The sequence below is a fragment of the Megalops cyprinoides genome, chromosome 25, assembly GCF_013368585.1.
Source record: "Megalops cyprinoides isolate fMegCyp1 chromosome 25, fMegCyp1.pri, whole genome shotgun sequence".
Classification (NCBI taxonomy): domain Eukaryota; kingdom Metazoa; phylum Chordata; class Actinopteri; order Elopiformes; family Megalopidae; genus Megalops; species Megalops cyprinoides.
The window spans coordinates 4,073,310-4,098,058 of record NC_050607.1 but is presented as its reverse complement, the minus strand read 5'-3'; the positions used below and the strand labels follow the sequence as shown (position 1 = coordinate 4,098,058).

Here is a 24,749-nt window from a genome sequence, read left to right as displayed (position 1 = left end):
TTTTGACAGGATGCGTTTTGGCATCATTAAGCAGGTCAATTAAGTGCTATGTCACGTGGCATTTTGTATACCCGACTCCCGAAAAAGGCTGATGTGGCCTTGATGATTAATTTCACAGTTGATTTGGTCTTTCATAAGATAAAATTCTCCTGGGCCAGCCCATCAATACCTCTTGTGTCGTTTCTCATAATGCACAGCAGCCTGACAGTGCTACAATAACCTGTGTTGTCCTCTGCCTTCTCAGAAATCAATGTGACGTAAGACTAAGATCTGATTCCAATAAATCATATTTCTTTGGTAATTAGATGCCAATCGATAGCCTTAAAGGGGGTCTTGTTGAGTACTGCCTAAACAGAGGGCAGCACTGTTAACAATAAACATCTAGCTCTGTCACAAGGCAAACACAAGGGACACTATAAGACATTCTCAAACACAAACAGAAGACTGGAGTGGATGTTGCATTTTGGGATAAATAAGAGAATATTAGTGGTACTCGAGTGGGGGGGGTCAGGTATGGGGAACCTTTGACTTTTAAGTGTGGAATCTTGAGCGAGGACTGCGCTTTGTGGGAGGTGATGGCTGGACCTGCAGTCTTCGTTGTGGTACTGTAAACGAATACGTATATTGGATGCATACATTATGTTGAAATTATGCATGCTGGCAAATTGTTTTCAGTTTTACAGTTTTGTGTGATTTAAGCAATCCAGAAAGACTCATTTGGCCAATGTAAATTGCATCAACCAAACACTTGTAATCCGTTATACGGAATGGAAGTAGTTAACGACATGAAGTCACGTTATTCGCGTGTGAGCTGGAAAGAAAGTATCGCGATAACTCGCGGAAGCAAGACAAGCTGGGAAGGAAGAAGGTAACGTCCGATAGGAAGACAGGAAAGGAGAGGTGTCGAAAACGCTGAAAATAACGTCATATCATCCAGATTAATTCACACTCTGAAAAATAGCTCGAGTTATATCGTAGATTAAAAACTTGACAGACTAGAATAGTAATGGAGTTAAATTCAAGCGGTCACTCTCCGAGAGAGGAGGGGGAGCTCGAAGACGGGGAGATCTGCGACGATGACACCGATGAAAAGCTGTTGTTACCGTGGGATAAGAGGCCTGCAAGCGGCGGCGCGACGGATCCGGCCAGGTGTATGCGCAAATCTAAACCACCGGCGCGGACATTACCCCCTGTCCTCGGAGCCCCGCCGGGGTCTGATTTCCGAGTAAAAATGCCGTTTAATCGCGGACCTCACCCGCATCCGCCCTTCCCCCCCGGCCACAGACAGCAAGGCGGACCGAGCGGACCTGACCGACCGCCGCCGGGCCAGCACTGTGACGCCGGCCCTCGGTCCTCCTTTTGGGAACGCAGCCACACGGCTCTGGGTAGACTAAGGTACCGAGGGAAGCCACACGACGGGCGCGGGGACTGGGGGAGGTCGGGCTGGGGAGACGGTGGGGGAGGGAGAGAAACTGGAAGGCCTCCTCCGGGCCGTTTTGCGTTCGGGGAAAATCATGGCAACCGAAAGGAGTCCCCTTCCAGAAAACGTATCCTTTGACATAAGTGGCTAGTCGCCTATTGTCACTGTTTAATTTTCTATGATTCGTTTGTGTATGTGACAATGTCTTTCGTTCCGCCGTCCAAACATGCCCAGACACTTCTGCCCAGTTATTATTGAGCAATCGCCGCAGTAGCTGGTTGGCGGATAGGCTAACTAGCAAGCTAACCTGCACAGAAATCCCCTCATTACTCCTGCAAATGCACTTCAGGTAACTGTCGGTGTTGTAAACGAAGACGTCATTGATTCAGTTTCAAAGGATGAAAGCCAGCTGGCTAAATGACACACCCGGCTAGTGCATTTCTTATGTCTGTCAAGTAGTAGACCTCAAGGTGTTAGCTTGCTAGCGAAATGTCGCCACATGGGTTACAAAGAGTTACAGAGCTGAGAACCTCGCTAGCTCGATATAACTATACATTTGTATACAACTGTAATAGCTAAATATTTCTGTGAACAAAACACGGCACGGAATACATAGAGTATAAATGTGTCGGGTTAGGAAATCTTGATGACTCGTGGTTAATCGCTCAATACCATGCTGGTTGACTACACGCAGGTCATCGAGGACAACCAAATGAAGGCATGTTCAACACAAATACAACTATTTAATATAGGTTTAAAGTGAGTTGGGGGAGGGGTGGGGTTAAAGACATGATGGGTTCATCACATTAATTAACGTTAGCTTTTAAGTATGATTTTTCATACGTTATACGTATGAACACAGAACTCCACTTCCACAAAAGGCCACAAGATGGCAGGGTTCACCATATGTGGTGACATGTATGGACGTGTAGCTCTAGTGTTTCAGCAACATGTCCTTTGGTAAATGTACAGTTCAGGCAGTTGCCTGTGAGTGTCATATTTAAAATGGTACAGTCCTTTACCACCGACCCCAGAGAAGTTATTCGGGAGGGGACAGGTAAGAAAACCAACATACAACGCTGCCAAAACCGAAAATGGTGTTGACGAGAGCTTCGAGGATCTGCTGATGAAGTACAAGCAGATTCAGCTGGAGCTGGAATGTATTCGGAAGGAGGAGAGGATGGCGCTGGAGCCCAAAGGACATTCTCCTCAGACAGAGATGGAGGGAGCCGACAGTGTTAATAAGACTGAGCCAGTATCCGAAACGAACAGTATTCCAGCTGAAGCTGCTGCTGATGAGGCCTTGTGCCCAGAGAAGGTGGAGAAGAAGGTCTTCCAGGCCTTCAATCTGAAACCCCTGAGACAGAAGCTCCTTACCCCTGCTGAGAGAGATGCATTAAACCTAAAAAACAGTCAGCAGGCAGGAAAAAACGAGGAGGAGCAGGTGGCTCCTTCCGAAACTGCTCCCTCTCCACAAGGTACAGCACATTGAACGTGTAACATCCCAGTAAATTCATAATGAACACAGTCACGCCATGGTGGCACCTGCTGTGCTGGTGTAACAGTGTAGATCGTTACAGTATGTATACAATTCCATTAATTAATCATGACTCTTCTGTTAGTTCTGCTCTGAGTAAAATATGACTGAAACTTTTTGATACAAGGATGTTGAAACAGTGGCTTTGTCTGCTGTTCAGCTCTAGATGTTTCTCAGTAATATGTAAAAAGGCCTCTAGGCCTATTTTAGGAAAGCACAAAGGTAACTTGGAATGCATCAGGGCACACCCTGCCCTGGTTGTACTGGTAGCTGAGCTTAATGGGTAACCATCTGAAGCTGACTAATTGTGACATTTTTTGAAATGACTCATTGTTTGCATGTCTTTCCTCTTTAAGACAAAGTGGAGGAGGAGGAGGAGGAGACGGATGCTGACATACCCAATATATCTTGTGCAGGCGGCAAAGAGTCTGACGAAACTCAGATGAAGGTAGGCTGTCACACGAAGGACATCCTCTGACGTGAATTTAGTAAAACAGTTGAAACCAAGAATCTGCATTAGGTGGAATTCACCATGATTGATTTCCTCATAACCTCACTGCAGTTGTGCAGAAACTGTTAAACCAGCACAGATTGCCGCGTAGCCACCCAAATTCAACGTAATCAGGAAATGATTCTGGGGAATTTGTGTACCACAGATGGCCGTTGTCACTGTGTGTGTGTGTGTGTGTGTGTTACAGTGTGATGGTTGGCAGAACATCATTTGTTAGAGTGGCGTGCTGTGGCTGAGTAAGGCAGACGAGCAGTCTCACTGTTGGCTGGCCAATCAGCCATCTGAACGCTCAGAGAGGGAGGGAGAGAGATTTCCTGTTGACAGTCTTCCAGGCTGTACAATGTCAGGATCTGTCTCTCTGTCACGTAGAGAGGAACGCAGCCGTGCATTGCAGCATACAGGAAGAGTGACGATCCCTCTCTGCTCCAGGGGAAGGACGAGGATGATGAGCTCTCTGAGCTGCAGCTCCGCCTCCTGGCCCTGCAGTCAGCCAGTAAGAAGTGGCAGCAGAAGGAGCAGCAGGTGATGAAGGAGAGCAAGGAGAAGATCACCAAGGCCAAGGCTGTCCCAGAGAAGGGCGGGGCGGGGGCCAAGCCTGTGTCAGAGAAAGGTGGTGCGGGGGTCAAGACCACCCAAGAGAAGGGGCGACCAGGGGCCAGGCCCTCCCAGGAGAAGGGGAAGGTGACATCCAAACCCCACCCAGGAAAGAAGAACACAAGTCCAGGTGAGAGCATGTCATTCTTATATTCTCGGTCCAATAGGGTCTGTAAGTGAAATGCTGTAGGAAATTGTGGTTTGTGTTGGTGTTTAAGAGGAAGAGACTGACACGTCAGCCGTAAGGGAATGCAGATTGGCACTGACTGGTGTAAACATATTCCTTTTATGTCACTCATTGACTTTTTCATCCACACAAATAATATTGCATTGTACTTGTAATACTACATTGTACAAACAGAGCTCTGGACATAATACAGGATTCCAATAGTGTCATCCCCAGTCATCCAGCCAAAAACTATGAATGCACTAAAGCCCACAACACCTTACTGCTCCAACAAAACTATCTCTAGATGGACATTGGTATAGCAGTGGAATAATGTCTGAAGAGAGTCTTAGACCCCCTTCCTTTGTGACCGTCCCCGCAGGTTCAATGGCCAAGCAGGCGTGGCGGAAACAGCAGCTGCGGACGTGGAAGCTGCAGCACCAGAAGGCACAGGAGGAAGAGGAGGAGAGGAGGAAGAGGGAGGAGGAGATCCGCAAGATCCGGGACCTGTCCAATCAGGACGAGCAGTACAACCGCTTCATGAGGCTGGTGGGGGGCAAGAGGCGGTCGCGCAGCAAGGTCAGACCGCAGGACCGTATACGACCGCTTATAGACACAGATAGGTTTTTAGGGGTCTGCTCCCTATATGAGAATTTAAAGCTCAGGGAAGGTGCATGGTTTTAAGGGCAAGGCGTGAGCAGGTCTGCAATAGACATGGTACATTAAGCTTAAACTGTTCACAGGGTTCATTTTCAAGTTTTCTGGGGGATAAATTAAACATGCATTTGAATTCCATGTAGATAAACATGTTAAATATTAATTCTAAGGCAAACTGCTGATAATCTGTCAGGGGTCAGCCCTTGGTGTACCCAAGTCTTGTTAAAAAGCAACGTGCATTTAAAAAAAGATAACCTTCTTGCATAAGCTGTAGGGTGTGTCACCAGAGTGTCATTAGTGTGTGTAATTATGCGTTATGGACTGAAGTCTCTCCAAGTCAGTTGTGTGGTCAGGTCTAAGCTAGTGTATAAAACATTACTTTGTAGAGACGCTGGAACATTTGTAATACATACAGTGTGTAGTGTCAGTTGCAGCTGTGTTGCAGTATGGATAAAGTGCAAAGTTGATTGCATTAGCAGAAATGTGTATGCATGTGTTTGTACGGTGATGTATATGTGTGGGTATCTTATTGGGAGGTGATGTGTGTAGGGTGATGTATATGTGTGGGTATCTTATTGGGAGGTGATGTGTGTAGGGTGATGTATATGTGTGGGTATCTTATTGGGAGGTGATGTGTGTAGGGTGATGTCTGTATCACACACACAGGTGGTGTGTGTGGCACAGCCTTCCATATTAGTTTTCAGTCAGCTGGGAGCAGCAGTGAGGAAGTCCCAGTGGTACTGTGCTGTAGTAAACACAGTCTCCATGGAGACGGGAGGAGATATGGGGAGGAGATATCGTTAGCAGCAGTCTCGCTCCGGGCTGACAGTACCACTCTGGATCAGTGCATCTCGGAGTCACCTCGTCTGGCGGGGGATTTGAGCCGAATGGACATCGCAGTGCTGATAAGCTGTTTTCTGTCTCAGTCCCTGGACACAGAGCACAGGAAGTCCCTGGGCAAGCCAGGCCTGGACACCTCCGGCAACCTCTACCAGTATGACAACTACGACGAGGTGGCCATGGACACGGACAGCGAGACGGGCTCGCCAGGTAACCCAGCAGCACCCGCCCGGAAAAACCCTGCTGTTCCTATGGTGTGCTTTTACTAGCAGCACATGGTGAAAGCCTACATAACTCGCAACACTGTCGCAGCATTCAGGCAACCTGTCGGCAGCCATTTCACATTGCTGTAACGTTACCTGAACGCAGATGCAGTGTTCCCAGCTCTGTGGGGCTGTAGGAATGGAATATGTTTGTGTACGCGTGTGTGTGTGCTGAGTTTGCCTGAACGGCTCTTGTTTGACTTGTTCGTTGGAGCAGCCTCATCCCCGGCACACGACGCCCTCTCAGCTGAGGCTCCTCCCTACTTCCTCCAGATGGCCTTCCCTGTGGACTCCCCTCCTCACAGCGTGGTAGGTGCATGTGCTCTCGTCCCGCCGTGAAAGATGCTGACTGTCCGCCTTCCTTAGAAATTCATCCCTGCTGTTTGAGCCATAGAGGCGTGAGAGACACAGTCTGTCCCCATTTCCATCAGTGAACCGAAACTCTCTTGTTGCCGTGCAGGACATGGGGCAGCGCTACCTGGACCCCCTCTCCCTCGTCCCGTCAGGGGCCCCTCCTCCGCCCCTGCCCCCGCTCCCCCCGGGTGAGCCCGAGCAGCCTCCGAAACCGCCGTTCGCTGATGAGGAAGAGGAGGAGGAGATGCTGCTTCGCGAGGAGCTGCTGAAGTCCCTGGCCAGCAAGCGCGCCATCAGGCCTGAGGTACAGCAGCCGCTCTGGCGTACAGCGAGGGAAATGGACTGTGATTGGTTGAAACTGCTGTGTCACTTGTGGCCCACTTAGTTGCTCCTCCCACCACTGTGGCTACCACCATTCCTTAAGTTAGGACAGCGTAGTATAATTGGAGACCAGCAGATGGCGCACTTCTCCATGTTATCCTGGCAATGTCCATAGCAGAGATGGACTGCTGCTTTTCTGGAGGACCACACAGTCTGCTGGCCTCCTTTATAGCCTGCTGATTGATTATTTGAATGGGGTTTTTCTAGTTAAGATCCGATGCTGATTAATGGTTAGCTGCTCTACCATTCTTAACCACATGTTGATTACAGTCACGTAGCTTAATTCCAGGAAAAGCCATCTTTCTCTGCTGTTAGGTGAGGCATAAGTGTAGGTTTCATAACGCTCAGACTTTTAGTTGCACTTATGAGCCACTTATGTCATATGTCCTCCTCCCACTGCATATCCCAAACCTTTCCCTCACTGTCAGCCAAAGTCCAGAGTCCTCTGTTGATAGGCTGTTTTGTCATTGACCCCATGAAGGCCTCAGAGCGGGTATTGCTTATACTCTGTGAATGAGCGCATGTTGTTTTTTAAGTGTGTAAATAGTGTGTAATCTCTCTCTCTCCCCCTCTCACAGGATACCTCCAGCAACAGTGGTCCTCCCTCTCCACCTTCCAACCTCACTGTCCCATCAGCACCCAGGGGTAACCTCACCGCCATCTCCCAGGCTCGACCCCCCACCACAAAGTTCACCAGAGGACACCCGCCCCCTCGCCCCCCGCTGGTGGTACGTCCCTCACTGTGACAGGCAGTGGCTCCAGCAATGATTAAGCTCACCCTCTTGTTTTTAAGTCTGTCCAATGTAATTGCAGTTCAGCTTTCGGAGCGAGAGGAGTGAAATCATAGAACTTTGAAGGTCGCTATTGTAGTGTATAAATTCATAATCCTTGCGCTGGGTAGTTTTGTGCTTAATGCTAGTTTTATGTCCTTTTAATGTGTTGTGTTGTGGCGAAAGTAAATATATGTCGCTATATTTAAATGAAGCAAGAAAATGGGTTTTGACAATGTTTTTTTTAACATTAGTCTTGGCCTTTCAGCTACAACAGTAATCTGTACCCGCTGGGTGACTGGATAGAACAAGCATTTCAGTCTGCCCACCTCCACAGCTGTAACGGTCGAAGCTCTGCATTCCTGTCATTTTTTCATTCATAACTTTAAACAACTGGTTCCGCCACAGAGGAAAATATGCTCAGAACGGTAAACGCACTGTGACTGGGTAAATATAGTGCGACAGTATGGAATACTGCTGTTCTGTCAGGAATCGGGGAAAAGGGGTGTGTGGTTAGGCTTTATTTAGCAGCATTTCTATATTTGTCTCAGTCCACCTTTTCTTAGTTTTTGGGTGAAATAACGGAAAAGGTTGAGCTTGGGAAAGCCACAGTTTCCCATTGCTCTGCGTGTTTCCAGGTTACTGTGGGCGACGGTGTCTCTGCCGAGCGCTTTGGCGATATCTGCATTTTTTTGTGTGCATTTACACCCCTGTCTAATCCGTGGCCGGGGAGGTCCGGACAGGCCATCTGGTGAAGTGTGGTGACGTCACACAGGGCAGGGTCCTCGCTGTGAGGTCTCGGGCGGACTCGGGCACCGCTTCGGCCTCCCAGTAGAGGATTCTCTGGGGACGTTGGTCAGCCTGTCGGCAGACACGCTCAGGAGAGGTTTCCAAAGGGAGGGGCTGCTTAGACTCGCTCATTTTAATCCTTAAGAGCCCCGGGGGAGTTCACTGCGGCCGCTGTTCCTGGTTCTTAAGACGCCATATTTATTTTAAATGGACTCGCTGAGCACATTTGGCAGGGGCCTGACGTACACTGCGAGAGGCTAGCGTGTTCGGTTTTGTTTCAGTGTTTTTTGGGTAAATTGTTTATGCTCAGCACATGCTTGTAGCTAATCATACATGAATATTTACATTCTGGGGACTCGGGGGAGTGGAAATGAGCTGCGGTGCAGACGTGGATGGAAAATGGCGGGGTTTGATGTCACGCTGAAATGAGCCGTGAGGGAGCGTCAGGGCGGCCCTCTCCTGCAGGCGTGCGGGGTCACAGGAAGTGAGGTCACAGGGGTCTGTCTCCTGTCCTGCAGTGCTGCTGCTGCCGTTGTTCCGGCTGTGATACTGATTACCCAAAATGCCTCCCTGTCTCTCAGCTCCCCAGGCATAAGTCCGTGGTGGTGCGGCTGAACGGCTCTGACGACAGCGACTCGGACGCCGAGACTCCCGGCTCCGCCCGCATTGTCTTCGGCGGGCTGGAGTCCATGATCAAGGAGGCCAGGAGGACCGCAGAGGTGGGCGGGCCTAGATTTGGGAATCCATTCCGGTCATGCCAAGCTCATGGTAAAGAGGCCGCAGGTTTGCGTTGTCCAAACGTCCCTGTGTCTCTCCCTTCACAGGCTGCCAAACCCAGAGGGATCTCTGGCTCTGAAAAGGAGAACAACCCCATCAGAACCCCAGAGACTCTGTCAGAGGCCAAGAAGAAGGAGTACTGGCTGCTGAAAGAGGAGATCGCCAGGTATGTTTGGCCAGGCACACGGCAGCACCTCGGGACTCCAGCAGAGGGACGAGACCTCTGTGTCTCCTGCAGACATTGAGAAACGATCTGACCTGTGGAAGCCTCTCGCTGGAAACATCTTCAGTTTGGACCAGAAGCCATTTTGTTGAGAAGGGGTGCCTCTGGAGTGTATTGAAATCGGCCTTGCCAGAATACAGTTTTCGTTATTATTTTTCACAAATGGTTTATATCAATTTTTTCATTTTTTCATTATGTTAACACATAATACAAAGTTACCATTGAAAATCGGAGAAGCATGAAACTCAAATGAAGTCTGTCAGCCACATAGCATGACAGATGTCCAAGTTTCTTGCATTGTAAAGTGAAATGCTAAATGTTGGTTGGATGTTTCAACTGCGACAAACTCAAGACTGCAGTAGTCCTGTGTGGACGTTCTGTTCTGGCCCCCAGTTCTGTTGGGCGTTTCCTCTGGTAGCTAGCTAAATGTGAAAAAGAAATGCTACCAGTGACAGACTGTGATTAGATCAACACATACATCTGCGCATGTACAAGGCTTACAACAGTGGAACATCCCCCTGTTTTAAACATGATTTTGCACCTTCGTTTTTATCAATGTGTGTGTTTGTGGAGTATAATTATCTATAGTGAGAGATGATAATTGGGTCCTGGCAGGCCTGCTGAGCAGGGTGTTGAGCAGAGTTTTTTGAGGCCTGACGGTCCTCCTCTGTCCCATAGCAGGGAGAAGCAGCGGGTACTGAAGTCAGACCCCTCTAGGAGGGTCCCGTCTCCCGCGAACTCGGACGCTGAGGTGGACACCGCGGGGAGGGTGGCGGCGGCGGAAATCCTGGTCACCGAGGCGGAGAAGAAACTGACCAAGCACAGGTGAGGCGCCCAGGGGTGCGGGCTCGGGGTGTCTTCTTTAGCTCACAGTCATAGGCCATGTGATGGTGGAGCTCATGGATGGAGCTGTGTTTCTGTTAGGGAGTGAAAATAAAGCTTAATCTTAAAGCTGCAACCAGGCAGTTATGAAATCCTTCTGAAACATGCCCTTTCTAGACTAGCTCCCCAGCTAGATGACTGACATTACTTAACAAATGAATGGACAATGGACGGATGAAGTGGTACTTCCATGCTTGACATTTCTAAACGCATTTCTCCACCAAAAGAAACACGCAAATACTGTGGCAGCCGGTGAGGGGAATATTCATTTGGGAGTCCCATCATGCCTTTCGAGAGGACAGGAGGGAACAGAAGAGAGCTATTCCTGCCCTCCCGAAAGACGCCGGCAGAGCCCAGGAAGAGCCACATGCTAATTAGTTTTCTTTCACACCTAAGCCTGTCTGCTGGATCCGAACGAATTATCCTGCATGAAATTTGCGAGTGAACGGGGTACAGAAGGGCTGCATCCCGCAATGCAAGGCGGGAGCTGATGTTTGAGTGGCAGGGTGAAAAGAGGACACCCACCGCGGGAGAGCTGTCTCGTGTGATTAACGGTTAACGTTTTTTTGTTTGTTGTTTTTTCCTCCCTCTCCCTCTCGACACCCAGGGACCTGCTGCTGAAAGATGAATTGCTGCTTAAACACCTCCTCCAGCAGGAGCTGAAGAAGAGGGAGTCGCTCAAAGCGGCCGAGGCCAAGGTTGCCAAGCTCAAAGAACAGTTGCTGGCATCGGAGAAGATCGCGGGTGCCAACAGGCTCCTTTTAAAGAAGCTGGAGGAACAGGTTGGAGTCTGTGTGTGAAACGTGTTGAATTGCGGGGACGTGATGGGGCGTTACAGTAAACGGGTGGAAGTTATTCCAGCTATGGTTACTTTAAATAAACTGTGGAACTTCCCGACGCGCTCGGCTCTTGGGACGAGTGGAAAGTTGAAGCGCCTGCAGCGCTCGTCCGCACGCCGTCCCCGCAGAGCGCGCTCAGTCTGGACGCTGCGTTCTGACGGTGCTGTTCCTCTGGCCCCGCCCAGGTCCACCGGGTGCAGCACCGCGTGTCGGTGAAGAAGCACCAGACGCTGAAGCTGGAGAAGGACCTGGCGCAGGCGCGGGCGGCGGCCGGGATGGGTGGGGTCAAGCGCAGGAACGACTCCGCCCTGCCTTCTGTGAGCATAGCCACTCCCTCTCACACACTTCTGCAGATACACTTAACTGCAATTAGAGGCTCTCTGATCATTATACATAACCATGACCAAAACTTATGGATTTAGAATAAATAAAAGAAGATCTAGGTTCCTCTATTTACATGAAGTTTGCTCTCAAGTAATATTCTCAAGTCATTTTCTTTAGTTGTATTTCTAAAAGTTGTGTTTATGCCAAAAATATTCGTCTTATGTTCGTCAGTATTCATCAAATATTCATCACGTTTTTGACAATAATGATGTAAAGTGCTGAATACCTAAATTTACTTGTAACTGATATTGTACTGTGCTGTAGTAGGCAGGTGTTCTTTTAGAATCTTAAACGGGGAAGAAAATTCAGATTTCCCAGCTCAGTTTGGCTGTTGAATTGGTAGCTAAAACTCTTGGAACCTGTAAGGGTGTGTGTGTGTGTGAGCTGATGTTGTCGCATATGCTGTTTTGTCCTCAGCCGCGTAAGCTGCAGTGTGTGCGTGTGCGTGTGCGTGTGCGTGCGTGTGTGTGTCTGTTAGCTGACTCTGCCGTGTATGGCCTGTCCTCCTCAGCCGCGTAAGCTGCAGCGGGTAGACGGCTCTCTCCGCACCTCTGAGCAGCAGTTTGCTGAGCTGATTGCACAGAAGCAGCGGCTGCAGCAGCTGGAGTCTGAGTACGCCCTGAAGATCCAGAGACTGAAGGAGGCCCAGGCGCTGCGCAACCGGGGGGCAGCGCCCCCCCCCTCCCCCCGCCCCCGCCCCTTTCCCCCTGCCCCAGCCCTCTCTGCACGACCTCACCCAGGACAAGCTGACGCTGGCCAGCGAGGACAACGAGGCGGAGGACGAGGAGCTGTCGCCCACATCTGCCGCCGCCAGGGGGCGCCGGCGCTCCTTCCGCGAGTCGGGCTCCTTCACCAAGCCCAAGCTGCGCCACCCCGAGGCCACGCCCGGCAAACCCACCAAAGCCGCCGCGCAGCCGCCCGAGCTGCTGCTGGGGCTCAATCTGGAAGAGCTGCAGCAGAGGTACCAGGAGACCGAGGGCCTGGGTGCTGTGATGGAGGGAGTCCTCCCGGCCACAGGAGGTGCTGCGGGCACATCACTGCCAGGGAAGGTGAGATCTGACCCTGCGCTGATAACTAGTATTAAAACCCAGCTGAATGAACTGAGAGGAAAATCACAAGATCTGTAGTTCTAAGTGCATGAGAAACGTGATGATGAAAATAAACCTTTCTAACTGCCTGGTGTACTGTCCCTTTTTTTTCATCTCTCTATTCAGGAGATACCGGTGGACCTGGACTTGGTTGTGGCTCAGTCGAGTCGAGGGGAACTGAAACCGGCTCCGTTCGGACCCTACCACAGCCCTCTGCTGGTCTTCAAATCTTACAGGTCAGTGTGTTTCCTTCACGCATGATCCATCTGAAAAGGGCTTGTCTTTAGGTCAGACATTGTGGAGTCGTGGTTGAAACACCAGGGAGTTGTGACTAATAGGTTGCAGGTTAAAATCTATGATGCAACACAACAGCTCTGTCCTCGAGCAAGAGTTAAAAGAGGGTAAATGCTTTAAACGGGGAAAAGCAATTTGACGCAAGTACCCCAGAATAAGTGCATCTGTGAAGCGAATGGGAAATGGGAAGGTTGTTATTTAAATGTCAACTTTTGTGTTCCGCTTTGTCATCCACACAGATTTAGCCCATATTTCCGGACCAAGGAGAAATTATCCCTCAGTTCCGTCTCCTACAGCAACATCATCGAGCCGGAAAAGTGTTTCTGCCGCTTCGACCTGACGGGCACGTGCAATGACGATGACTGTCCCTGGTGAGTCACGCGGACTCTGACGAGCGGCCCTTGGCCTGTTGGGTCGTACGCTGCGTTCAGCTCTCTCGGCTCTGAGCGAGCAGCTCGTGTCTGGTGAGGTTGTAAGCCTGGCTCCTCTCTCTTTCAGGCAGCACATGAGAAACTGCACTTTCACTGGACCCCAGCTTTTCCAGGACATCCTGTCCTACAATCTGTCTCTCATTGGCTGCTCGGAAAGCAGCACCGATGAAGAAATCGGCATTGCCACTGGTACGCCATCTCCTCTGCCACTCCTGACTGATCTCCCCAGTTCACGGTTTCACAGCCCATCTGTAACCATGCAGCGGGTTATCACGTTGCTGTCATGTCTCCACAGTCGTTTCATGACAGCAGGTGTTATAGTTGCTGTATATTGCTCTGCTGCAAACTCTTCCCTATAAACTCAGCAGTTATAATATTTCATCCTGTTTGCCGCGGTGTAACATTCGATTGAAATCAAAAATGAACTGTCTAATGTATGGAGATTGCAATAATTGAAGGAAGGAAGATGTATTGGTTGCTATATATTATATTGAGACATGATTAGAAATGCTCTGATTCTGAAATGATGAGGGTAATTGGATATTGATGAATAATATTTAAGTATTGTTCAGTGCATCTGAAGAGTGGAGTCGTGTTTCACTGCTTTGCAAGCACAGCTGGATGGAGAACTTGACTCTGCTTGTACGCCTCATTTTGTCTTTGCCTTTGTCTCCGCCAGAAAAGTACATCAGCAAGCTGTTCGGCACCAACAAGGACCGCATGGGCACGGACCAGAAGGCCGTGCTCCTCGTCAGCAAAGTGAACGAGAGCAAAAGCCACAGTAAGCCCCCGTCCGTCAGCGGCGCCCCACATCACAGAGCGAGGCCGGCGGTGTAAACAGCCGCCCTCACTGCGGTCTGCCGCGCTGTCCGTCATCCTGTCAGGCTGCTCTCCAGCGCGGCTACCCGCTCTGGCTGGCCTCAGTCTGACGGAGAGGTTTCCAGCAGTGCTCGCAGCATTAGCCCTAGCATTAGCCTCAGACTTAGCATTAGCCCTAGCGTTGGCATTGCTGCTGAGAGTGCTGCTGTGTTTTCTGTTGCAGTTCCTCCCTACACTACCTGCAAGGAGGGCAGGAAGTGGAGGCCCCGGCCGCAGCGGAACCCGGAGCCGGAGCCCGCGAGGGAGAGCAGCGACGAGGACGCCGCCGACACCCCGGGGCCGGTCAAGTACGGTGAGTGACCACGCCCGCTTCCCCTCCCACGCACGCCGCGCTCCACAGGGGCCTGGCCTCGCGTACCCCGTGCCCAGAGCCACGCCTCCACACATGGGCTGAGAGGAAAGGAAACGGCTCTGCAGGTGTGTGCTGTGTGAGGTAAACTTTCTCTGGAAATGATGTGGCTGTGCGGGGATTGTTCCCAAGCGGACCCTGCCCCAAATCTGCGGCCATTTCCCCCTGCAGCTGTCCTGTGAATGCGGGGGAGGCGAGGGCCTAGTTCTGCGTTTAACACCCCCTTTGAGAATGAGCTCTGTTAAACAGCTCAAGCTTGGAGAGACAAATGAAAATGTACCCAAGTCCCTTGTAACTCCCAAAGTAAGTCAGAGAGCAGTGTGGTAAAGTGGGCGGGTCTCTCTCTGTGACAGACGGCTGCTCTGATGCTCGCTGGACGGCAAGCTCTGCCCTCGACGTGTGCGTTACCCAGGACGACGAGCGCTACTTCACCAAGGAGACGGACGACATATCAAACCTGGAGACGAGTGTGCTGGAGAGCCCAAGGGATGTGCAGCTGTGGATCAAACTGGCCTACAAGTACCTCAGCCAGAAGGAGAGGTAAGCACACCTCCAGCACAGTCACTTAGGGCCTCCGAGCACCTCAGCCAAAAGGAGAGGTTAATATGTTTCAGACCGAGGGTGCCAAGGTTGTGGGTTCAGATCCCACGCTGGGAATCTTGTACGGGTCTGTTTCACAATGACTCCAGTGAAAGCCAGCTTTATAACCGTGTTACTTAAGATGTAAGTAAGCTGTAAAACTGTATCGTGGTTCACACAGTGCAAGGCAATGAATGCCAGCTTTATGAAACCAATCGTTATGTCAGGGCTGTAAAGTGGGATGAATAATTAGAAGTGGCTGCAGACATGTTCAAAATGAGCGCATGCGGTTTGCTCAGGTGATTTACCAGAAAGCAAATGAATGTGTGGCGATGTAGCCTTGTGCAGTGCAGAGCGGCGGGTTGGTAAGGTTAACCGCTGCAGGCAGGGAGGGTGCACGCTGTGCAGACACGCGTTTCCCGTTCGCTCCGCCCGCAGCTCAGCGTCCGAGTGCCTGGACGCCGCCCTGAACACCCTGGCCCGGGCGCTGGAGGACAACCGGGACAACCCCGAGGTGTGGTGCCACTACCTGACGCTCTTCTCCCGGCGGGGCAAGAGGGACGAGGTGCAGGAGATGTGCGAGATGGCTCTGGAGCACGCCCCCGACTACCAGGTGTGGTGGAAGGTGAGACCTCCCCTCCCCCATCCTGCGTCACAGGTGTCCCTCAGGGGGGCTTTGAAAGGCACCTTGGCGACAGGTATGAGAGCATAAATCCCGGCAAGAGTTTGGAGCCTGTCTTTAAAGCACCTTAACAACGGCTGCCATGTGCTTGGTTCTTCCTGATACATTCTGCATTACAGTTCGCCACCGAGCTGAAGCATGTATCCACAGCGACGTACGAGATGTGTGTAAATTTAATGGTACGGTGCCTTTCTTGGCATCCAGGAGATATCCAGAGCTACTTCCGAAGTTAGGCACAAAGTGCATCCAATAAAACGACACAAAACATTACACAAAGAAATGCTAAATGCTCTCCCCGGGTTTTGCTTTCAAAGAGCTTTTGATTTTATGCAGAGAACGCAATGTTTAATTCGGGCTCCAGTGAGATTCATGTTAAATGAGCGTATTAGCACCCCCTCAGGACAGGCCTAGAGGACATGGTGCGGCTCGACCAGCGTGCTGATCTGATCTCGATGAATGGCACTTTCAGCGTTACTCCAGAGTTCCTTTTGTGCAGTTGCTGTTTGTTCGGTTATTTCATTTAACTTCTAATCAAATTCAGCTTGTAGTCTTTTCATGGCCTGAGTTCATGAAGAGCGTGCTGTTTAGAGCATGCGGTTACATGTTTTAATGTATGCATTGTTTAATGGAAATGTGTACCATAATTTGAGCGGAATTGCCCTGAGCTTGTATTTACGTGTGTGATTCAAAACCCCTCTTGTTCTCCTGGTCTGTTGTTCTCTTGCCAGAAGTTTAAAGACAATAGCTACCTGTACTGTGTGCCAGAACAGCAGGTATCTCTGTATGTGTGGAGCATTTGTAATCGCATTTGATTTCCCAAGCACCTATGTTATGAGTTTTGTTTCTGGGAAATGTGAGTTCTTTTACTTTCCCCCTAACAGTACCTGACCATCGAGAGCTCCTTTGATGGGAAGGACTATGTCTGCGGGCGCGTGCTGCAGTACCTGGCTGGAACTGCAGGGGGCGGCTGTTCAGAGCTCCAGTCCTTCCAGATGCTGGAGTCTCTGCTGTACAGGGTGCAGCTCAGCCTGTTCACCGGCAGACATCAGAATGCCCTGGCCATCCTACAGGTCGGTTACAGGGGAATCGCATACGGGCAGTACCATGATGTTCCTGATCTGTGCGTATCAGACCGTCTCACTGTAACGTGCGCACTCTCATTGTGTCTATCAGACCGTCTCACTGTAACGTGCGCACTCTCACTGTGTCTATCTGACTGTCTCACTGTAATGTGTGCACTCTCATTGTGTCTATCTGACTGTCTCACTGTAACGTGTGCACTCTCATTGTGTCTATCTGACTGTCTCACTGTAACGTGCGCACTCTCATTGTGTCTATCTGACTGTCTCACTGTAACGTGCGCACTCTCATTGTGTCTATCTGACCGTCTCACTGTAACGTGCGCGCACTCATTGTGTCTATCAGACCGTCTCACTATAACGTGTGCACTCTCATTGAGGTTTGTGTTGTTTTTAGAGTGCCTTGAAGTCAGCGAGTGCAGAGAAGAGCATCGTAGACCACATGACCGCCAGGGACCGCTCCCTGGCCTGGCTGAGCTACATCCACCTCACAGAGTTCGACAGCCTGCCCGCCAGCCTGTTCGACCTGGCCGACTCCAACCCCGCGCGGATCGTCTGCACCGACTCCTTCCTCCTGCCCTGGCGGTCGGTGCGGGACGTCCGCACCGAGCCGGACATGCTCGTCACTCTGTTCGAAGGTGAGCTGCACCTTACAGACCGCAGCTGGGGTTCAGACCTCCTGCCTCCTCCCACAGTCTCACAGCTGCCCCACTCCTGCGTCTGGAGGTGTATCACTGGGGGTGTCCTGCTGTCACTGTGCAGTAGCAGGAAGCCTGCTGATAGAATCTCTAATGGAAGCTTGAAAGCCCACAAATCCAGCCCGAGCTCTGACATATCGCCCACAGGATGGTTCCTTCTGACCCGTCTCAGCACAGACACTGACAGGAAGCAGAGTAAAACAAATGTAAGGCCTCTGCTGACCGGGTCAGGCCCCGCCCCCCCACGGTTTGCCCTCAGGCCCTGTTGTGATTGGCTAACAGAGGGGGGTATACAACCTCGGGTGGAGGTCTAGGGGCCAGTGAGGTGTGACTCCAGGAAGAATAATGTGGGAAGATTCCTAAAATGCTTGGGTGGCCCCAGGGCATTCAGAGGGTTAATTTTCCAATTAGGTGTCCTCTGATCCCTGAGGTATCCATCCTTCCCCTGTCAGGGAGTCATTGCTGTCAAGATGGAACTGCAGAGGATCCATTCTGAAGGTGTCTGCGTCTCCAGTGAGCTGTGTCGCTGGGAAGTGTCCAATGACATGCCTCACTCTGATTGTGATGTTAAGAATATGTCACCTAGAGAGAGGAGAGAAGCTGCCTGTTTAACTTTGTGGAGTGCATGCTACTTAGCCTTATGATATTCAGTTCTGAAATGTGTCCTTTATTGGGATTAGTGGTGTCAAGTATAGTCTGTGAGCACCTCTGGTTTTATGTAAAGGAAATTTGATGCTTGACATTCAAGCACGCCGTGCTGTGGTGTCACATCGATATGAGCTAAGGTATCTCAAGGTTCTTTGGCACGACTGAAAACCATGACTGTTTGCTTTTAAGAATCATCTCTCAAGTCACCTTCAGTAACTGTCAATATTTTTTGGACAGATCCACATAAAATGTACCTTCTAGAACTAACTGAAAATTCTGGATTTTTGGGGCGTATGTAGATGAAATGCAGTGGTTTGACTGGCTGATTTGATTGGTTCTGTGTCGTAGATGCTGTTCGTCGGAGCACAGACGAGACCTTACCTCCGAGAGAGAGGACGCTGGCCTGCCTGCCTCTGCACACCAACATGATCATGCTGCTCCAGCTCCTGGGAAGGTAAATGAGCGTGCTCTCATCTGATAGGTCTAAACTTACCATGTGACATGCTGGGACCATGCTGCAGAGAGAAGAGCCATACGCCAGCAGTAACATGGTGTCCTTCACCCTGCTTTCCTCTCTAGACTGGAGCCGGCTGTCGAGCTCTGCGAGACGCTCCTGACCTCGTGTCCGGAGTGCTGCCCCCTGCTGGAAGCTCTGGCAGAACTCCACCTGAAGGCGGGGGCAGACAAGGCCCTGAACGTGTGGCTCGGGGCGCTGCTTAACAGCCCGCACAACGCAGAGATCTTCTACCACGCCTGCAAGTTCCTCATCGCTCAGGTGAGCAAGACCGTTGCAGCAGCGTTCAGGACAAAAGCGTCACAGATACTGAGAGCTGCTGTTTGGTTCTTGCGTGCTTTCCATCTTATTTCTCAGAGGTACTAGCCAGTAAAGGGAAGTTCCGGTGCTGTCTGTTATGCTCGTTATGTTGTAGACCATGCCAGTTCATTAATAATCCCATCTGGTCCAAATGTAATATGTATAACAAATGGTAGCATTGTTTCAGATATTGACAATGTCCCTTGTGATGTGACAAGTAATACATTGTAACAACTATTATTGACCATTGTAATGTTCATTATTGTACTTGTAATAATAACATAACGTCAGAAGCTTTGGACAAATCAGGCTAGGCTTGTTTAAATTAACTTTAAAACTTTAAATTTGACTTTGTGAGGTTTTTTTTGTGATTGTTTAATGCTTAGAGAATGCTGCAGTTAGACTTGCATTGAGAAATTAACCTTGTAATGTGCAGCTTCCTCTAACCAGCGCAATCTTCTCTGTTTCCACGCAGGACCAATCGCACACCGTAGCCCCTCTGTTTAAGGAATTTGTTATGTCTATCTGTGAGCCCGCGCCAAACGAACAGCATCCTGTATATGTGCTGCGGTAGGTTCTTCAGAGGCAGAAAACAACCCCCCCCCGACAATGAGCCGCAGTGCTGCCAGCCAAACACTCACCCCCCCCCTCCTCCGCATACCCCCCCCACTGGCGCTTCCCCAAGCGCCCCATGCTGTCTGTAGAGGACGGCTCATGCTGTGTAATGTTACCTTGAATAGGGAGGCAATACTGGCCGCTGTACGGACAGGACAGGAGGTCCTTCTGCACCTTTGTGATGCCTTTACCTTCCCTCTAAAGTAAACGGCCTGTGCCGGTGTCACCGCGAGTGTCCCCTTAAAGCGTTTATCTGCGTGCGCGTGCAGCAACGTGCTCGATCTTGCTGCCAGCGTGTGGAAGTGCAACCTCACGCAGACCTGCTACTTAGAGCGCTAATCACTGTCACCATCAGGAATTAAGCTGTAATCGCAGACGCGTTGGTCAGACACAACAAACAGGAAGACAAAAGCAGGAGGAAGTTGACCCCCCACCGGAACCGAAAGCACAGAATAAAAAAACGTCCCCTCTGCTGACAGACGAAGACTTGTGAGTCCGTGATGGGACGCACGTGTACACAGGAAGGACTGCGAGGCAGGGAGTTAACGCTCGGCGTGCTCCCTAAATACCCTTCACGCTCGCCTGGCTTACTGGCGTGCTGGGAAGCGCTTGTGGCAGAAGAACAATGTTAGTGCTGTTTGGGGGCCCCCTGCTGAAGGTGATAAGTGTTTATCTGGCCGCAGGCAGTGATGAGAGCTGGGCTGCAGGCCTTTGAGAATGCAGGTAAATGGCAGCTTTACTGTGGCCCCAGGGAGGCAGGCATCGGCGTGATGAACATTTCCAGATACCTTCGGACAGATGGCAGCGCGCTGGGGGAGGGGGTGATGGAGGAGGGGGGCCTTTCTGTGGCCACAACACACAGACCTTCATCCGATACCTCTCTATTTTCACTAAAGCTACACCAAACACACTGCCTCAACCTCAAAAAAAACCAAGAACCACAAAACCTTCAGTCAGAGAGAGGGGGAGCAAACGTTCATAACATGGGTCACATGTCTTTCTGCTACTCTTGCAAGGCATGATGGGAGCTGATGAGCTGTAGGTCAGGTGCTGTTAGCGTTTCAGCGATATGCACTTAGAAACAAGTCAGGACATGAATTTACTTAACGTTGTTTTTTTCTTTCTTTCTTTTATGAGCTGCCTTTACGCTTTTCCGTCATGTTCTTTCCAGGTGTATCCTGGGAATTCCAACGGAGAATACCTTCACAGCTCCTCGGATCAAAGAGGAGTTGCGGGAGCAGCTTGGGGAGCAGATGCCTTACATGTGTCTGATCCACTGGTGAGCGCCCCCCCCAGGGCAGTGTTCGGGTCCTGTTAGCTTCACACCGCCCCCCGCCCTGCGAGTCTGACCCACGGTCCGCTCTCTCCTGCAGCCTGTGGCAGTCCCTGCACGGCACGGCCGCTGAGGCGGTGGACGCCTTCGAGAGCGCGCTGGGTGCCATCATGCAGAGGGATGTGGTGCAGAAGCTGTGGCTGGAGTAAGTACCCCGCCCCCTTCGTCTGCCGGGGGGGTCACCCGCTTCTGCCTCACCGCAGAATCAGATAACACACTCAACCTGAAATGGGTCAGTCACACACACTGTCACTCAACACATTTGTTAAATTGTCAAAACTCCTTTGTTTATGATCAACAATGAGGGTTCTGATAAATCGTTCATCTGGGCTTCCAGAGTGCGCAACTATACCTACAAACTATTCCCATTGGTTGCTTGAGCTGTCCGTCATTCAAGTTCCAGTCACCCCCTTTTCCCCGTTAACATGATCTTGCAAATTGTTAAACATCCATTTCATGCTGAGAGAGAATCCCTGTAGTATTTGCATGCCTGCCCATTTTGCTGCAGCTCTCCAAACTGCAGTGAGCGAAAACTTCCCATTAGCCAGGTGTGGATGGCGCGAGTGGATTTGGGCGGTCTAACCGTGCTGTTCTCTCTCCAGTTATCTCCTCTTTACCAGCAGTAAGCTCGCCGGGTCCCAGTGTAAGAGCAGAGACCTGAAAGCGTTCACAGATCTGGTGCAGCGCTGCCTGGTAACAGCTCCCACCAGACTCGCTGTGCCTTTCAGCTCGGCCCAGTACTGGAGCTGCTACCAGTTCCACAACAAGGTACTCACCCTGCATCGGCCAGGGCAGGCCTATCCTCTGTCGCTCTCCTTCCCCCCCATCTCTCCCTGCTTCTCGCCCCCCCTCTCTCTCTGTTTCTCTCTGTTCGTCTCTCTTTCTCTCTCTGTCTCCTCCTCAGCTGTCTTCCAGATGCAGAGTCAGAGACACTGCATGCATTACACATGGAGACTGAGCTTAAACCCTCTTTTCATACTGTAGCCGAGGCTTCCTGAGAATCTCCTCAGCCACTGAGTGTAAAGGAAGGAAAAGGCAGTCAGACGGTGCTGTTTGACATGGTTCTCGAAATTAAAGGAGAATCATTTACGTCCTTTTGTCTCAACAGTATTCAACCTAAACATGAAAGAATTGTAGTAATATCCCCAAACAGGGTAATGCCAAGTCATGCTTTAACAAACCGTGAGGTTTATCCTCCTTACTGTATTCACAGGTAGACTGCGGAAAAGTCAGCTTCATGGTGGGAGAGGTCTTTCAGCCCTCATACTCCCGGAAGCATAAAGACTGCAGCATATTGCCTAGTAAAGTGACAGCATGTTCAAGACAGGTCGCTCTTCTTATGAAGTTACAGAATGTTCTTAGTCGTTTAATATACTGTTCCTCCGTATTGTGTAGACCTCTTGAAAATTACGAGACACCTCTCTGGATCACATGACATGGTGTAAACAAACGCAGGTTTACTTCCTCACAGTGTCATGTTGATGCTGACACCCTCTCAGTTGCCATGTCGACCGATTCGCTTTGTGGTTGATCCACTTGAGTGCAGCTTAGGCACCGCCGGTGGTCCAGCAGCCCGGTGACGGCAGTTTTAGGACGGCAGTTTGATTAGGTCACGCGCGGTCGTGTCCTCAGCCATTGAGATGTGAGTGATTGAAGTGAAGCATGGCTCGGTGTTTGCGTGCCTCTGAAAGACTCGCCCTGTGCTCCGCAGGTCATTTCCTTCTATCTGGGCTGCCTCCCACGGTCGCAGCACTCCCCTGTCCTGGAAAGACTCAGATACGTCATGCCCAGCAATACTGAGCTGGCACTAAGGTACACAAAGCAGCCCTGACTTCCTCCAGCCACCATCACTTCTTTTGTTCCTCACACCCGTGTCCATTTTGCGTTGAGTATGATGGAGGTTATTCAGGAACCCTGCCTTCAGCATCCCAGTGCGTAGACCTTGTGGTGCCTGGGACCCCGCGGTCCGCACCCTCTCACATTGTTGCGCCTGCCTGTTGGCTGCTCGCAGCTGTGGTTGTGCTCTCTCTGGCTTCAGAGAGGCCTTGTGCGAGTATACGCACTGAATGCTAGCGGCCCTAAGTGCAGCATGCCGTTGCAGATGTGGATGGACTCTGTAATGTCTGGAGTGTTAGTCTTATCTGTTGTTGTCTAGGTTGCTGCATCAGGAATGGCAGGATGGCAATATTCAGCATCTGAAATTGCAAACCAGAATGCTGAGCAGCAGCATTCCAAACTGTCTCGCAAACTGGAAAATGTAAGTCAGCATCACCTGTTCTCCCCTACGTTAGAGCAACCATAACATAAAGGCTTCATTTTCAGCAGAGATGGAATTTGTTGTTTGTTTTAGAACTGTGCCAAATTTAATCAGAGCTTCGCTGATGTCCTGCTGTGCTGTTTTTTTGGTTTTTGTCCCTACCCACCCACCCCACCACCACAGTGCGATTGCCGTTGAGAAGGAACTAAAAGGACGATCAGAGGTGAGTTTTGGCATATTTTATGTGTCACTTTTTAGGACTTTTTAGGGCTTGGTCTCCTTCAACAACCCCGTATAGAGTTAGCTGTTTTTTACAGGGTATGCCTAGTGTCCAGGAAGTTGCAGTGTAAGACAGTGAAAAGACTTACCCTTAGTGCATCCTTTGTTCATTCTTTATAGCAGTTTGTCCTCCCTCGTTTACAAGGAAACATTCTCATCTGCTCCCATTGTCTTTTTCCATTTTAACGTGTCTTTTTTCTTGTTCTGTCCGTCATTGTACTAACACACCCCTTCCATGTTTGTTTTCGGCTTTGTTTCAGGTCCGCCAGCTTTACCAACAGGCACTTCAAAAGCTCCCTCTGTGTGCCACGCTATGGAAAGATGTAATTTTTTCCCTCTTATCTAATATACAGAAATTCCGAATGCAAGCCTTTTTAAAGATGGCTGACAAGCTCTCCTCTGTTTCTCTGCCTGTCTCCCCTCCTTTCAGCGACTGCTGTTTGAAGCTGCAGACGGAGGTAAAACTGACAAACTGAAAAAGCTTGTTGCCAGGTGCCAAGAGGTCGGAGTGAGTCTAGACGAACCATTAAATTTAGGCCCGGGCAGAACAGAGGGAAAGGACTCCTGAGCCACAGCTTCAGTTAAGTCCGTCCCCAAAAACCTTCAGGCCAAAACTAAACATGAGATTTAAATTCACTCAAAATATCCTGAAATTATTATCAGCCGAATTAAGCTCGTGTGAGGCAAACTTGGCAAGTTGTCAGACCTCCCAAACGCAGTGTTCTCTCCAGATGAGAGCACACTCAAAATCGGAGGGCCGTCGAGCGAAGACAAATGGACTCCTGATTGTCCAATATCTGGCCTGCTTTTATCTCCTTGCATCATGTACGTAAGTATGGTCCTGCTAACTGACGGGTGTCTTACTGCTTTTTTAATTTACTCGTTCCTTTTTTGTACTGTCGTTATTTTTAATTTTGCATCAATTTTCTTTTACTTGAGGTTTCAAGTCGAATGCCTGTGACATCTTTCTGTGATGTTAACGTTTGCGTGTTTTAGGAAGGTCTTGCCTAGTGATTTTTTTTTTTGCCTTCTTTTGTGAGGGGAAGAGAATACAGATTCCTTATTTCAGATTTTTAGATATATCAGCAAGTAAGAGATGGATTACCAGAGGAGAAGTATTTTATTTGGCCCCTTGGTGGCCAATGCCCTTTTGTGACTCTCCGAAAGAGACTGCTAAATGTTGGAAACATCCACTGCCACCTGCAGAGTGGGATGTCTCGCAACACTCCCACAATGCATCAGAACTCAAGGATGGGTGCAAGAAGTCTAATGTTTATGTGCAATTTTGTTTTTGTCAAAATATATCAATTAAAAAGTGGATCTAAGAGGATCTATGA

At 50.1% G+C, this 24,749-nt stretch overlaps 1 protein-coding gene across 1 annotated transcript; it reads left to right on the top strand.

Moving 5' to 3' along the window:
• Window positions 1-848: 848 nt before the first annotated feature.
• LOC118771781 (zinc finger C3H1 domain-containing protein-like) lies at window positions 849-24,749 on the top strand. The gene is given in 36 exon segments (XM_036519813.1): window positions 849-1,547; window positions 2,455-2,898; window positions 3,314-3,405; window positions 3,838-4,192; window positions 4,611-4,807; window positions 5,812-5,935; window positions 6,206-6,297; window positions 6,449-6,646; window positions 7,302-7,451; window positions 8,864-9,001; window positions 9,107-9,225; window positions 9,961-10,107; window positions 10,772-10,946; window positions 11,189-11,320; window positions 11,899-12,072; window positions 12,074-12,436; window positions 12,602-12,711; window positions 13,009-13,140; window positions 13,268-13,389; window positions 13,880-13,981; window positions 14,243-14,371; window positions 14,782-14,968; window positions 15,446-15,632; window positions 16,571-16,759; window positions 17,166-17,406; window positions 18,463-18,568; window positions 18,694-18,889; window positions 19,404-19,498; window positions 20,715-20,822; window positions 20,917-21,021; window positions 21,479-21,644; window positions 22,588-22,688; window positions 23,032-23,133; window positions 23,317-23,356; window positions 23,673-23,735; window positions 23,843-24,749. Coding segments are annotated over 36 exon segments (6,060 nt in total). The 5' UTR covers window positions 849-1,006; the 3' UTR covers window positions 23,981-24,749.